A 16500-nucleotide genomic window follows, 5' to 3' on the forward strand; every position below is an offset into this window, starting at 1 on the left:
GCCAAGTGGACATTATTATCTCCATCTCAAAGTTAATTCTGCAAATACTTCTTACACACCTACCGTGCATCAGTCTCTGGAGATTTTATAGTGAACTGGACAGACATGGTCCCTGTCATCAAGGCATTTATAGTCTTTCAGAGAACAGGAACAGGAGCAAATAATGCACATGTAATGAGAGTGATAAAAGAGGAGGTTCAAGATGTTGTCGGGACCTTGAGGAAGTGACCTTGGCTGGGGCCAAGAAGAATCCTAAGGAAGCAGCATTGAGGCTGCTGGAAGTTGGGTTAATGAGTAAGTGTCAGTGAGATGAAGATGGCAGAGGAAGGCAGTGCAGGAGCATTGGCCTGGGGCCACGAACAAATATGTCATATTTGGGAACCTAGAAGCATAACAGGATGGCCTGGGTCGGGAGGGCAAGACAAAGCAGTGGGAGAAAAGACTGGAAAGCTGTGTAGGAGCCAGATGGCAATGCTCCCTCAGGTTTCTTTTTTTAATTTTTATCTTATATTGGAGTATAGTTGATTAACAATGTTGTGTTAGTTTCAGGTGTACAGCAAAGTGATTCAGTTATACGTATACATGTATCTATTTTTTTTAAATTCTTCTCCCATGTAGGTTATTACAGAATATTGAGCACAGTTCCCTGTGCTATACAGTAGGTCCTTGATGGTTATCTATTTTAAAAATAGTAATGAGTATATGACAATCCCCAAATCCCAATTTATACCCCCCCACACGTTTCCCCTTTGGTAACCATAAATCTGTTTTCTAAGTCTGTGAGTCTATTTCTGTTTTGTAAGTAAGTTCATTTGTATTATTTTTTTTAGATTCTGCATATAAGCGATATCATATGATATTTGTCTTCGTCTGACTTACTTCACTCAGTATGATAATCTCCAGGTCCATCCATATTGCTGCAAATGGCATTATTTCCTTCTTTTTAATGGCTGATAATAATCCATTGCATAAATGTACCATATCTTCTTTATCCATTCATCTGTCAGTGGACATTTAAGTTGCTTCCATGTCTTGGCTATTGTAAACAGTGCTGCAGGAACATTGGATTGCATGTATCCTTCTGAACCATGGTTTCCTCTGGATATATGCCCAGGAGTGGGATTGCTGAATCATATGGTAGCTCTATTTTAGTTTCTTAAGGAACCTCCATACTGTTCTCCATAGTGGCTGTACCAATATACATTCCCACCAACAGTGTAGGAGGGTTCCCTTTTCTGTACATCCTCTCCAGCATTTATTGTTTGTAGACTTTTTGATGATGGCCACTTTGACTGGTATGAGGTGATACCTCATTGTAGTTTTGATTTGCATTTCTCTACTTATTAGCAATGATGAGCATCTTTTCATGTGCCTCTTGGCCATCTGTATGTCTTCTTTAGAGAAATGTCTGTTTAGGTCTTCTGCCCATTTTTTGTTTGGATTGTGTTTTTTTGTTGTTTTTTATATTGAGCTGCATGAGCTGTTCATAGATTTTGGAGATTAATCCCTTGTCAGTCACATCATTTGCATATATTTTCTCCCATTCTATGTGTTGTCTTTTCGTTTTGTTTATAGTTTCCTTTGCTGTGCAGAAGCTTTTGAGTTTGATTATGCCCCATTTGTTTATTTTTGTTATTTCTGTTACTCTAGGAGACTGAAAAAAATATTGCTGCAGTTTATGTCAGAGTGTTCTTCCTATGCTTTACTCTAAGAGTTTTATAGTATCAGGTCTTATATTTAGGTCTTTAACCCATTTTGAGTTTATTTTTGTGTATGGTGTTAAAGAATGTTCTTATTTCATTCTTTTACCTGTAGCTGTCCAGTTTTCCCAGCACCACTTACTGAAGAGACTGTCTTTTCTCCATTTATAGTCTTGCTTCCTTTGTCATAGATTAACTGACCATAGTTGTGTGGGTTTATTTCTGGGCTTTGTATCCTGTTCTATTGATCTATATTTCTGTTTTTGTGACAGTACCATACTGTTTTGATGACTGTAGCCTTGTAGTATAGTCTGCTTTGATAAGGATCTCAGACTCCTGTTGCCAAGGAAAATAGAACATTATTGTAGAGTCTTAGGCAGGAGAGTAACGTGAGCATATGCACAGTCCAGAAAGATGAGCAGAGTGCACCGCAGAGCATGGATTCTGTCCTTGTGCTCAGAGTGTGGTTCTCAGCATCAGCATCACCCAGGAAGGGCAAATTCTTGGTTCTCACCCCAGACCTACTGAATCAAAACTCTCTAGGGATGAGGCCCACAACTCTGTGTTTTAACAAGTTCTCTGGTCGAGTCTCACCATAGTTTGAGAACCACTGACTTTTGGTAAAGGTTCTCAATCTTCACTGCACATTGGAATCACCTGAACAGTTAAAACAAACAAACAAAAACTGACTCCTGGGCCCCAACCTAAATGTCTGATTTAGTTGGTCTGGATGCAGTCTGGGTATCAGGATTGTCTTTCATGTACCCCAGATGATTCTAATGTACAGCCAGGTTGAGAACTGCTGTGTCAGAGAGGATGCCGGTAAACGGGTCAGCGCTCCACCATGGAGACAGTGGCGGCCTCCCCTAGGGAAGTGGATAAACAGAATAGATGGATTCAAGAGATATTGAAGATGTGACTTCATAGTTAAGAAGGAATAAATCAACCGAGTCCCAAGCACAAAACCACCTGCTTCTTCCATACCCCGAGCTTCAGCGGCCACACTCCCACCCTGAAAGACAGTGCCCATTCTCTTCTCTGAGTGGCTTAAGGTTCTGTGTCTTCAGGATAGTACAGGTGAATTGGACCATCTCCCAGCCCCAGCTGTGAAGACAATTAAGATGATCCGTAAAAGGCACAGCTGTGTCCTTCATGCTGGATAAAAACCATAGTCTCTGGACTCAGTAGTACTAAATCATAGCCTTGACTGTTTGGCCCTACATCATATTCGAGGCATCACGCTAAGTGCTTTATGAGTACTGTCTTCTTTTATTCTCATGACAAGCCTCTGCTCTTGGCATTGTTACTATTAGGACTCCCATTTTGCAGATGAAGCAGCAGACACAGGGAGTATATTGCCCAGTGTCACAGAGCTGGTAAATGGCAGAGCAAAGATTTGAGCCCAGGTCTGTTTCTAGTTCCCTAGGTTCCTGACCATTGTGCCCTACAGCTATTCTGGCGGGAAGGGAAATCTGAAACATGTGACACAGAGGAGGTTGAGATACTAGACTGGCCAGTGCTGCCTACAAGAGCAAGTTGATACATGGCCAAAGCAATCAAGGAGGGCTTCCCTAAAGAAAGTATGTCTGAAACCAGACCATACCCAGATGGTATGTCAGATTTGAAATGGTGGAAAGCAGAGGGGAGGTCATTGCAGGACTGGGGTGGGGATGGGGGAAGGCTGGTTGAGCACTGCAGGATCATAAAGGAATGGATTGGTTTTCCATCCAGGGTATTTTTATATATTTATTTGCTGCTCACTCAGAGAGTTACTGCATTTGGAGCTCTTGGGTTATATTTACTGCATTGCCAGAAGCCAGTGAAGACATAAAATGGGTGACTCGGATGCAGAGGATGTTCCCATTGGCTGGCAAACTCTGAGAGCTAAACCTTGCCTTTTGCAATCAAGGAGAAGTGCATCCTTCAGAATGGAGACTTTGACCTATTCAAGGTCTTCTCTTGGAGAGGAAATAAGGCATGGTAAAGAAAGGCACTAGTGATCTTATTTTAACTCTTCCACAAATGGGATGGTATCTCCTTGGTTGAGCTTTAGAAAAACAGTATATAATTTTATGTGCACAGGACATCAAACTCCACAAATAACCTTGGAAAAGAGCCCCAGTAAAGACTTACATCAAAGGCACGGCTGCAGATTTCATCAGATTCATCCCCAGTGATAATATTAGAAGTAATAGTAAACCTACAATATGTCAAACCCCTAGAGTGTGGAAATGTCTGTTATGATTATCATTACAGTAGTCCTCTGAGGGTATTATTTTAGAGCTCCAGGTATAGATGCTCAGAGAGGTAGAGTTCCCTGGCCCTGGTCACACAGTGAGTATGTGACAAAGGTAGGGTTTGATCTTAAGGTTTTCTGATTCTAAAATCAATGCCCTGTTTTCTCAAGAATGTCCCCTCTGTGCAGGGTCACCTATCTCTGAAACTACCGGCAAACTACTTCATCTTTTGAAGCTTGGCTTCCTACCTGAAAGCTGGGGAAAACTGTTCTGCCACTTGAAGTGTTATCAGAATCAGAATTTGTGTAAGGATGAAGAATTTGTGCTGTGGAATGCCACATGCTAATAGCTGCTAAGATTTACAGAAAGTGACTGCATGCCAGGCACCCTGCTAAGCATCATACACATACCATCTCATTTAACCTCTTATCAATCCTACGAGGGAGGTATTCTCATTATTATTCCCGCTGTAGAGTTAAGAGAGTTGAAAAAATTAAAAGTGGAGACGTGGAGAGATCTAATAACTTGTCAGTGTTGCTCGGCTTCAAAGTGGAAAGGCAACAATTGATCCTAGACAAGAGAGGTCTGACGCTATTCTACAGCCTCCACCTTAGAGGTGGACAAAGGAGAGACAGGCTGTAAGAGATGGCAGGACAGGAGTTTGGAAGTGGCAGCCAGGCACTGAATGCAATAACGTAGCCAACATCCAAAGTTCAGTGCCTTCTTGAGGCTGGAGCTCGGGCACCCACATCCCCTGATTGGGAACTGACACTGCCCAGCTGTAACTTTCCAGACTGCAGTGCAGCAGGAAGGCACCATTGGCTGGAGCAGTTTGTCTCTGAAGGAGGATAAAAAACACAGGGCAGGGCTTCCCTGGTGGCGCAGTGGTTGAGAGTCAGCCTGCCGATGCAGGGGACACAGGTTCGTGCCCCCGGTCCGGGAAGATCCCACATGCCGCGGAGCGGCTGGGCCCGTGAGCCATGGCCGCTGAGCCTGCGCGTCCAGAGCCTGTGCTCCGCAACGGGAGGGGCCACAACAGTGAGAGGCCCGCGTACCGCAAAAAACAAAACAAAACAAACAAACAAAAAACACAGGGAAGGGACTTCCCTGGGGGTCCAGTGGTTAAGACTCCGTGCTCCCAGTGCAGGGGTCCCAGGTTCGATTCCTGGTCAGGGAACTAGGTCCCGCATGCTGCAACTAAAAAGATTCCACATGCTGCAACTAAGACCTGGAGCAGCCAAATAAATTAAACAACCACAAAAAGGGCTTTGGAGGAAAGGGGGGCTGCGCCACTGATGAGAGTGCTTTATGGGAGGCGCCTCTACCCTCCTCCGCAGTCGCACCTCCTGCTCAGACACGAATCCGTGGGCACTGAGGGACCAGGCTGGGAAGTAGAGAGGAAACAAGGGGAACAGATGGAGCTCAACCCAGGTCAGCAGGTGGCTTGCACCGCAGCTGCTGACAGGCCCACCTGCCTCAGTGCCCCGTAGTCTGGAATTAAGGATGCGTTATCAGTGATGTGACTGGTTATAGGCCAGCCAAGTTCAGTCTTTACCTATTTCTGCAGAAACTGGCACTTCCCAGGACACAGCTGCTAAGCAGCAAGACATAGCATAGACGTGAGCAGGTTGGGAACATGGTCCCAGCTCTCTCACTGATGATGGTGTTACTGTGGGTGGGCCGCTTTCCTTCTGGGTCACAGTTAATTAACTCAGTCCTTTAGCTGGCCAGGCAGTCATCAGAGCCCACTCTGTATTTGGTGCTAGGCTAGGTGCCGGGGATGCAGAGGTGAGCGAAATCACATGCACCTGCCCTCACAGAGCTTCCAGTCTGGTAGGTAGACATCACACAATCTCATGAGTGGACGTAAAATTAAAATTGCAATAAACACTAATAAAGGAGAGGTGCACAGTGCCGGGAGAACATATGACAGGAGAAACTCACCGAGCCTGGAGGGGTCAGAAAAGACTTTGCTGCAAAGCTGAAGGATGAAGGAGGTTAGGGTTAGGGTTACCAGCCAATGGGGGAGACAAGGGAGAGTGTTCCAGGTGTGGGGGACAGGGTGTGCAAAGATCTGGCAGCAGGAGAAAGCAAACCCTTCCAGAAGCCCCAGTGGAGGACCCTGTGCAGCGGACTGAGTGGGGAGGTGGTGTCTGACAGGCCACAGAGCTCAGCAGGGCCTCCACCCCAACTTGAGGTCACTGCTGCACCTTTAAATCTCCTTCCAGCCACAGTCCTGGATCATGTCAGTATAGTCCTGAGGCTGAACTTGGTCCATTTGCTTTGAGGCTGAGGCCTAGAGACTTGTTCAGAAAGCAGAACAGTGACTCAAACAATGCAGCAAGTAATCTGCCTGTTTATTTCAATTTTCTGCATATTTGAATCACGTCCTCTCTTTGCTTGATCGCAGGCTACCTGGTGGTAGTAACAGTGATGACTTTGGACGGGTCCAGAGTTGGACTCGCCTCCCCAGCATCATACTGTGTAAGCCCCAGAGAACTGAGGCATCCCTAGGGAAAGCCGGTACCCAGGCACACTGTCAAGGCCCAGGGCTTTGGGGTTAATGACGAGGCTGCATGCCTGGGCCCTGGGATGATGTCTCTATCACCCCAGAGGTCAGACAGGGTGTTCCCAGATGGGCATTCCCTTTTCACTGAGATATAGACCTATTTGCATAGTGGGGTTGCTTCCTACCTGCCTCTTTCTCTCCCCCCAAAATTCTGTCCATGGACATGAGAGAAATGAAGCACATGAGAGAATTGGCTCGGTGAGCTTAGCCCAAAGTATGCTGGGGTGTTCAAACGTATTACCCACGTGGCCAGATAAGTTTGGGAAATATGGGCGCACACAAGCTTGCCTTTGTGTAGGATTTCCCACTACTGTGTCTTGTGGCTTCTCCAGGAAGGGGAGAGAGGGAGCAGACTTGGCCACAGAACCCTTTCTCATAGAGGATCTGAGGGACTAGGCTTCCCCAGAATATAACTTTGAGAAATGCTCGTCTAGGCTTTTCAGAGACTCCTGGAACATAATCACTTAGGGTTTGTCATTTATCACATGAAGGGGTTGTGGACAGAGAGGTCGTGACCTTGGCCCGAGATCCACCAGCTAAGGGCAAATCGTGACCAGCACACAGGCGCTCCCGTCCATGCCAGGGCTCCCCTGGTTTCTTTCATAAATCTCAAAGGGCAGGGAGGGGAGTGAACGTCAGATAAGCGCCCACCCTCAAAAGGGATAATTCTAGAAACTCATTGCTAAGCTATAGGACCTACTATGTGCCAGCACTACACTAGGTGCTGTGCATACATAATCATCCCGCTCCATCCTTCTATCAACACACTGAGGTAGGTCTCTTATGTTCTCCCCCACTTTACAGTCAAGAAAACTGAGGCTTAGAGAGGTTCAGCCACCTGTGTGATCCCTTTGAGTAAGGAAACTGCAGAGCCAAGATTTGGACCCAGGTTGGCCTGACTTCCTTTGAAACACATGGTCTCATTTAGTCCTCTCAGTAGCCATGCAAGATAAAAATGGTCCCCCCTCTACAGTCGAAGAAACCGGGGCTCAAAGAGGTTAAGAGACATAACAAGGTCCTGCAACCAGGGAGTGGGATAGCTGGCTGCAGACTCTCCCGTACGGGGTCCTCCACCACGCGGTGCTCCTGCCAGGGCAAACGTGCCCGACGGCGATGCTGGTCTGGGTTCTCGTGTCTGCACTGACCGAAGGGACACAGCTGTGAGTGGAGAGAATCCCAGACTCGGGGTGGGCTTGAACCTGTGGCTTAGGTGATACCTGTCTGCGCTTACCCAGCACCAAGCTGAGTTCTCCATCACTTTAAAAGAAGAGCCCAAGGAAATAGTTCCCTTTGTTTGACTGGCAAATCAAAACAACCACAATGCCTCTGTTTGACCTCCGCTAGTAGGAAGATTATTTGGCTAATTAGGTAAAAAGCCTTCTTGCACATGTACATATTTTAACCCTAATGAGCTGTCACCGGGAAAGTTTGCCCTTGGCCTGGTTCGCCAGCGGGTCTTTCCTTTCCTCAGTGGAAAAGACCAGTGAGGTAAACAGAACCTCGTTTCCATGGAAGCTCACTCTCTGGCCTTTTCTTTCCAGCAGTTGAAAGGTAATTACTTGATTTCTCTTTATTTTGGGGGGTTTCATAGAGCGGGGCTGTCGAGGCTTTTGATGGAGGATGGCCTTCTCTCTCACACCAGGCTATTTTAGGGAGCTTCGGTTGCATTTCTGTTGCCATCTTCCCTTCAGATCATTAGCTCTCAGGCAGCAGCGTCCGCCTTCTGGTCACTCCTGCTAATTAAAGTCTAACAGAGGAAAGGACTTACCCTGGAGAAAGTAGGATACACTGAGAAGCCAAAGAAATTCACCCAGAGATGGAAGCCTCCATCACCTTCCTCTCCGGACACAGACTATCACACCAAGACCCCACATCCACACCAGGGAGGGACACTAGCCCATCTGGCATTTTCTCACCTGAATCTTCGATGCCCCATTGTGGACCGTGTCAGAAATACAGCCAGCGTGGGCTGTTCTAATAACGCAAACAGCAGCCACTGTTTCCTGAGGGTTTGCTGCATGCCAAGCACTGAGCTGAAAGCTTTATATCTGTGGTCTCAGTGAATCCTCATGACAGCCTTGGGGTAGACTTATTATACCGATTATTCAGATGAGGAGTCCTGAGCACAGAGAGGTTAAGTAATTTGCCCAAGGTCACACAGCTACTAAGTGGCAAAGCCAGGATAAGAACATACCCATTACTGTTATTTCTTAGGGAGGGCTCTTGTGCTGCAACAGCATCCCCAGAAGAAATCACTCATGATAGGAAATGGATGGTAGATAGTTCTCTGCCCCCTAGTGGTGGCTCTTTGTATTAAATTGAACTACGTAGGAGTGTGGAGTTAGTTGTCAGGGCCAATTAGAAAACCAAAACAATACACTAAAGAAGAAAGTCAACATAAAGCAGAACAAAAGAGTTCCAGTCTGAGGCAGAGCCAACTCCCATTTCAAATGACTCATGCCACTTTACCACATTCTTGAACCTTATAGAGACTTGGTGTCCTCATCTGTAAAATGGGAATAATAGCGGTACATACCTCATAAAGTTGTTTTACTTGGGAATTTCTCAAACTGCTCTGTGAAATACTTGTTTTCAGTGAAAAAATTGTGTCAAAGACAAAGTTAAACACAGTTAAACAAGCTGATTTACTCCAGAATTTCTTTGAATCTTAATTATGCTAATATGTATTATAAATTTTCAGGAAGGAGCAGTGTTTCTTGACCCCAGAATCCTTTCCCTGGGATAATGCACTTTAACATCTATTTCTTGGGAACCCTTAGAGAAGGCTTTAATATAGGTCATACAGTCCCTGGTCTTGAAATAGGCATCAATAAATGCTAATCCTCTCTGTTTTGTGTCCAGATTATTCAAATAGCCATACCTGTTCTTGTTAGATTTAAGTTCCATGGAGGCAGGAACTGGGTCTGTCTTGTTCCTTTCTGTATTCCAGTATCATGCATAGCAAGACATTCCATAAAAATTAGATGAATGAATAAATGAACCAATGAATGAAGCTTTGTGTAGACCTAGCCTGCTCATCTTCACTGCTGGCATCCTCTGCTGTTTCTAATTGTATTTGGTGAGGCCAGTGGGAGAATTCACACACATCTGAGAAATTTCATAATGGGGATGGTTCTGTTGGGTTGTTTTCTCTTTTCAGTTTTAACCTCTGAGCACCGTATCTTCTGACAGAACCCCCCAACTTTAGCCCCTAACCAAATCATTTTGCTTCTTCTCAGTGAAGTAGTCAGATGTTTTTTTTGCATATGTATTTTGAACAGGATATTTCTGAGTGTTCCCAGTGGGTTTGCACCTGGGTATGAAGAAGTCTTGGGCTTCCAAGGGAATAGAATAAGAACAGTTCATTGGAGCTTAAACCCAATACTGAGGATACCATGTTTCCCACGTGTGCCTATTAGCAAGTGGTGATGGAGGGACCACTGGTTAGTGGTGTGACCGCTCTCCAGTGGTTCTCTTTATTTATTTAGAACAGGATTTCCAACTCATGTTCTCTGGGCATTATGTAAAAATAAAAATTTAAGTTAAATAATAGTTGAGTTGGTCAAAATCTGACAGATTTCCTTACTGCTGAGCTTCTCAGAGATTTTGTGCATTTTGACACAGCATTTTCCAAACTTATCTAGCCATTCTTTTTTTTTTTTTTTTTTGCAGTATGCGGGCCTCTCACTGCTGTGGCCTCTCCCGTTGCGGAGCACAGGCTCCGGACGCGCAGGCCCAGCGGCCATGGCTCACGGGACCAGCCGCTCTGCGGCATGTGGGATCCTCCCGGCCCGGGGCACGAACCCGTGTCCCCTGCACCGGCAGGCGGACCCCCAACCACTGTGCCACCAGGGAAGCCCTCTAGCCATTCTTTTGGAGCCCTTCTGGATCCTTTCTTCTGGAGTCTCTAATAAGTGTGTTGCTCAGCAGAACACCCGTTTGGAAATGCTACTTTAGAATATATGACCAAAAGTAACAATCCCATCTTTATGATCTAGAAAATAGTCCTGCTCATCAAAACTGTGGGAAAGAGAAGATAAGGCAACTCCTGAATTGAACAGGGTGATAAAAATGCAGAGCATAAAGCCAGATAGATTTTTATGTTTTGTATAACAAACCCAAGAAAACAACTCATGATGCTTCAAAAATATGACCATAAATTGTCCAGTGTTCTTATTTACGTCATATTAGAAATAACTTATTTTCTGTACCATTTCATAGCATAGATTAGATTCTTTTTTAAGCACGGAGCTGGGTTTTCATTTTCAAATTTCTGAATAAAATTCCATACTTTTCAGATTTCTGAATAAAAATGGCTTTTAAGAGAAAGGGACCTAAAAAACTCACATATTTCTGTATCTACTTTTTGTTGTGAGTTAATCTGTTCTGAAAAGAAGAATAGAGCACATCCCACTTGAATGTCACTGTTCCCTACTTATTAAACTTTTCTGTGAATAAAATAATTTATCAGGTACTGAACAAAGCAGACTCAATTACAGCTTGAAGTATAACGCTAGGCTTGCTTGGAAGTAAAGAGAGAACTTCAATTCCTAGAGCAGGGATCAGTAACTATGGCCCGCCACCTGTTGTACATAAAATTTTATTGGAACACAGCAGTGCTCATTCATTTACGTGTTGTCTGTGTCCGTTTTCACACCTCATTGGAAGATCTGAGTCACTGCAACAGAGATCTTATGGCCCTCAAAGCCTAGAGTGTTAATTATATGGACCTTCGTAGAAATATTTGCCAATGTCTTTCATAGATTTATAGAAAGATGGGAGAGGGATGATGGAGATTACATAACCAACCCCTTCATTCTGTGGATGGGAAAACTGACACTAGAGAAGTTAGGGAATTGTCTACCCATCAGAGAAGACAAAGATAGATTTCTTTTATTTTTTTTAAGCCAGATGCAAATTTAATGTAGATGTGGCAAAAATCACCTGAGTGGGTAACTGTCTAACTGCAAATTTCACAAGCAGATTACGGATGGCCTCCCCTTGAAGCATACTCTGTGTAGTTTCTAATGCATGCATTTAATTAGTTAGGAGAAGGAGGCTTGCACCTACTTCCACTTTACTGCTTAATTTTTTAAATTAGTTTTCATTAGAGTTTAGTTGCTTTACAATGTTGTGTTAGTTTCTGCTGTACAGCAGAGTGAATCAGCTATACGTATATATACATATATCCCCTCCTTTTTGGATTTCCTTCGCATTTAGGTCACCACAGAGCATTGAGTAGAGTTCCCTTTGTTATACAGTAGGTTCTCATTAGTTATCTGTTTTATACCTAGTAGTGTATATAAGATATCAACACCAGCTGAGAGGTAGCAGCCATCTGGAGTACTGGTTGAAAAGGTCTCAGGGCTCAGAGAGAAAGGATGCAATTATTAACTAATCATCCACGGTCCAGAGGTGGGAGAGCAGCAGGATATATGCCATGTAGGCGCTACGTATGCGGACTTATGTCTGCTCGGTACAATACTAACAGTTATATTACCATCTCCTTCCTTGTATGTCTGCCCTGTAAACACTTCTTCACTGGACCCCAAAACAGGAGTGCTGCATCAGGCCCTCGTTAGAAGCACTGCTGCCTAGAAGTTCAGAGGAGGTTCTTATTCAAGTGCATTTAGATGTCTTGCTTAGCAACAGCCTGCCTACCACATCACATTCTCCTTAAAAGGATTTAACTTGGGATTTCCCTCAAACTGGATTTGTGTGTCACACGATTCTTACGTTTTAGTGGAATAGGTCTATGGGGGCACCGAGTAGTCTGGGTGTGAAGTCATGAGTTCCTTGGCTTTTGTCACCCAAACTGAAAGTCTCCACATTTGTGCTTTTGTGCAGCTGGACAATCCAGATGAGCAAGCAGCCCAGATCAGACGAGAGCTGGATGGACGTCTCCAAATGGCAGACCAAATAGCCAGGGTAAGGAAACTCTGGGGACATGTGCTGGGGGACCGGGCCAAAGTCCCACACCGGAAGTGCACTGATCATTAAGGGCTGTGGAAAGATAAAACTGAGAATTTTATCTTCTCAGGAAGATGAGGATAATCACCTGGTAGGGTCCTCAACCCTTCTTTCTCAGGGCAAGTGTCCTCGACACAGCTCATGTATTTCCTATCCTCCAGTCAATACTCAAACTCCAGCCTCACCTTTCTTCTGAGTCCCAGACTTACATTTCCATCTGTCTGTCAAGCACTTCCACGTGGCCAGTCCCCTGCATTTCAGGCTGGATGTGTTCCAAATCTTACTGCCTATCGTCTTCCTCCCGCCGAGTACACACGCCTGCATAGACTCCTCCTCACGTGGCCTCCACGCAGTTACTACGGATGAAACCTCCCAGTCATTGTCAATTTCTCCTTCCTCCCCAGAACACTCCACAGTCTGTCTGCCACCTGGCTTCTTGATTCTGCCTCCCAAATGTGGGTCAGATCCCTTTACTGGTTTCCAGCACCACTGCTAGTGCTTTGATTCAGGCCCCTCATCTTCCACGCCTGGATCTTACAATAGCCTCCTAATGGGTATATCCCTGGCTTCACTCCCTCCCTGTCTCCTGTCCATCCTGCATGTAATCATCATTCTAAACCTCATATATGAACATCTCATAACAGAGCCTCAAAATCCTTCAATAGAATCCTCCAGTGTCCCCAGAACAAAATCTCACTGCTTTAGAATGATATTCAAGGCTCTTAATCCACAGACCATATCCTTCTTTATTGGCCTCACCTCCCACAACTTTCCCACCAGAGCTCCCCATTCCAGCTATACAGAGTGTCTCCCTCTGGATATCCCAGGCCCTTTCCAACCTCAGTGCCTTTGTACCCACTAGTGTTTCAGTGTGGAATGACCTTTCTCCTCTCCTCCACTTAGCAAGCTCTCCTACTCAGCCTTCAGTCCTCAACTGAAAACCGCTTCTCTAAAAGCTGAGCTCATCCTCCCCACTTTGTGCTTTCTTCTTGCCACGTGTAAACCTTTATTATGACAGTTCATTGAATGGTGACTATTCATTTACATGTCTGAGTCTCCCAGTAGATGGGATCGGTCTAGGGTTGGGATGTCTCCCTGTTGAGGATTGGGAGCCTAAGCATTATCTCCTATTCTTTTTTTTTTTTTTTTTGCGGTACGCAGGCCTCTTGTGGCCTCTCCCATTGTGGAGCACAGGCTCTGGATGCGCAGGCTCAGCGGCCATGGCTCACGGGCCCAGCCACTCCGCGGCACGTGGCATCTTCCCGGACTGGGGCACGAACCTGTGTCTCCTGCATCGGCAGGCAGACTCTCAACCACTGCGCCACCAGGGAAGCCCCTATCTCCTATTCTTACTGTTCTACCATTGGTGTTAACAGTAATCGTGCTAGTGGCATTTCTTGAGCACTGACTCTGTATCAAGCATGTTACATGCTTTACATATGCCATCTCATTCCATCCTCCAAACAGTTCTATAAGGGCATTTCAGTTATTCTTGTTTTAGAGATGGGAAAATCTAGGCTGAACATCAGAGGTACTAGTTAAGAGGCTACAATGGACCCTTCACTCAAGTCTAAGTATTAGGACTGGGCTCACCCTACGTGCAAAATTTAAAAATGGGGGTCGGGGTGTGGGGGAGGATGAGCACAGGGTGGAGCTTGGTGTTCAGCCTTCCTCTCTATGGAAAGAAGTGTCTCAGGATTTGTACACGTGGAAAAGAATTCTACTGGAAGAGAAACCGAAGAGAGACTCTAAGAAGCAGGAAAATCCCCTTTCGTGCTCAAGCAGTTGTGTTGAAACGTTTTGCATCTTGTTTTTGGACACCTTCAAAGTTTATGGTCGGGTCAGTCTGGTGGCTAAAAGTAGTATGTAGTTCTCTGGCTAAAGGTAGTGTAAAAGGCTCTTATGTTTGAAAATCCTGCTTAATGTGGGAGTAAACATCAATAAGGCTTCAGAATGTACTTCTCTAAATTCAGCACCTCCTCAGCAGATTATCCAGAAAATAGAGGTCATTTGGTGCATGCCCTGCCCTTAGGCAACTATTATATCCCCAACTAATAAGTATTCGTGCCACTTACAGAAAATTTTACACACACACACACACACACACTTCAAAAACAAGCTCATGTCACCTTTATTTTAGTTGTCTTGTTTACTTTTAAGTCTTAACATAATTTTAGAAACTTGCGTAAGCTAATTTTAATTATTAAAAGACCATGGGTGAACAGCCGTTACACAGTGCGCCAAGTTGCTCATCTCTGAACAATAGATCAAAGAACTCTCCCGCGGAGCTTCAAGATGGCGGAAGAGTAAGATGCGGGGATCACCTTTCTCCCCACAAATACATCAGAAATACCTCTACATGTGGAACAGCTCCTACAGAACACCTACTGAATTATGGCAGAAAACCTCAGACCCCCGAAAAGGCAAGAAACTCCCCACGTACCTGGGTAGGGCAAGAGAAAAAAGAAAAAACAGAGACGAAAGAATAGGGACCGGGACCACACCAGAGGGAGGGAGCTGTGAAGGAGGAAAGGTTTCCACAACACTAGAGGCCCCTTCGCGGGCGGAGACTGCGGGTGGCGGAGGCGGGGAGCTTCGGGGCCGCGGAGGAAAGCACAGCAACAGGGGTGCGGAGGGCAAAGCGGAGAGATTCCCGCACAGAGGACCGGGGCCGACCGGCACTCACCAGCCCGAGAGGCTTGTCTGCTCAGCCACCGGGGCGGGCGGGGCTGGGAGCTGAGGCTCGGGCTTCGGTCAGAGCGCAGGGAGAGGACTGGCGTTGGCGGCGTGAACACAGCCTGATGGGGGCTAGTGCGCCACGGCTAGCCGGGAGGGAGTCCGGGAAAAGGTCTGGAGCTGCCGAAAGAGGCAAGAGACTTTTTCTTGCCTCTTTGTTTCCTGGTGCGTGAGGAGAGGGGATTAAGAGCTCTGCTTAAAGGAGTTCCAGAGACGGGCGCGAGCCGCGGCTAAAGGCGCGGACCCCAGAGACGGGCGTGGGACGCTGGGGCTGCTGCTGCCGCCACCAAGAAGCCTGTGTACGAGCACAGGTCACTCTCCACACCTCCACTCCCGGGAGCCTGTGCAGCCCGCCACTGCCAGGGTCCTGGGATCCAGGGACAACTTCCCAGGGAGAACGCACGGTGTGCCTCAGGCTAGTACAACGTCATGCCGGCCTCTGACGCGCCCCCGCCCACCCCGGCCAGAGCCCAAATCAGCTGCTCCTTTAACCCTGTCCTATCTGGGCGGGAACAGACGCCCTCAGGCGACCTACACGCAGAGGCAGGTCCAAATCCAAAGCTGACCCTCGGGAGCTGTGAGAACAAAGAAGAGAAAGGGAAATCTCTCCCAGCAGCCTTAGGAGCAGAGGATTAAATCTCCACAATCAACTTGATGTACCCTGCATCTGTGGAATACCCGAATAGACAATGAATCATCCCAAGTTGAGGAGGTGGACTTTGGGAGCAACAATATATATATATATATATTTTTTTCCCCTTTTTCTCTTTTTCTGAGTTTGTATGTGTATGCTTCTGTGTGTGATTCTGTCGGTATAACTTTGCTTTTACCATTTGTCCTAGGGTTCTGTCTGTCCTTTTTTTTCTTTTTTACTTATTAAAAATTTTTTCTTAATTATTTTTTACTTTAATGACTTTATTTTATTTTTACTTTATTTTATTTTATCTTCTTTCTTTCTTTCTTTCTTTTCCCCCTTTTATTCTGAGCTGTGTGGATGAAAGGCTCTTGGTGCTCCAGCCAGGCATCAGGGCTGTGCCTCTGAGGTGGGAGAGCCAAGTTCAGAGACCTCCCAGCTCCATGTTATATCAAACGGCAAAAATATCCCAGAGATCTCCATCTCAACACCAAAACCCAGCTCCACACAACAGCCAGCAAGCTACAGTGCTGGACACTTTATGCCAAACAAGTAGAAAGACAGGAACACAACCCCATCCATCAGCAGAGAGGCTACCTGAAATCACAATAAGGCCACAGACACACCAAAACACACCACCAGATGTGGACCTGC

At 45.8% G+C, this 16500-nt stretch overlaps 1 protein-coding gene across 11 annotated transcripts in view; it reads left to right on the forward strand.

Moving 5' to 3' along the window:
- Positions 1 to 16500, forward strand: part of CADPS (calcium dependent secretion activator) — a 478170-nt gene that overhangs the window by 198713 nt on the left and 262957 nt on the right. For all 11 annotated transcript variants that reach the window (XM_081245095.1, XM_081245093.1, XM_081245090.1 and 8 more), the window contains exon 4: positions 12354 to 12434. In XM_081245095.1, coding sequence (XP_081101221.1) covers positions 12354 to 12434 — 81 coding nt within the window. The remainder of the gene's footprint in view (positions 1 to 12353; positions 12435 to 16500) is intronic.

Source organism: Mesoplodon bidens, assembly GCF_964165515.1.
Source record: "Mesoplodon bidens genome assembly, chromosome: 10".
Lineage (NCBI taxonomy): Eukaryota > Metazoa > Chordata > Mammalia > Artiodactyla > Ziphiidae > Mesoplodon > Mesoplodon bidens.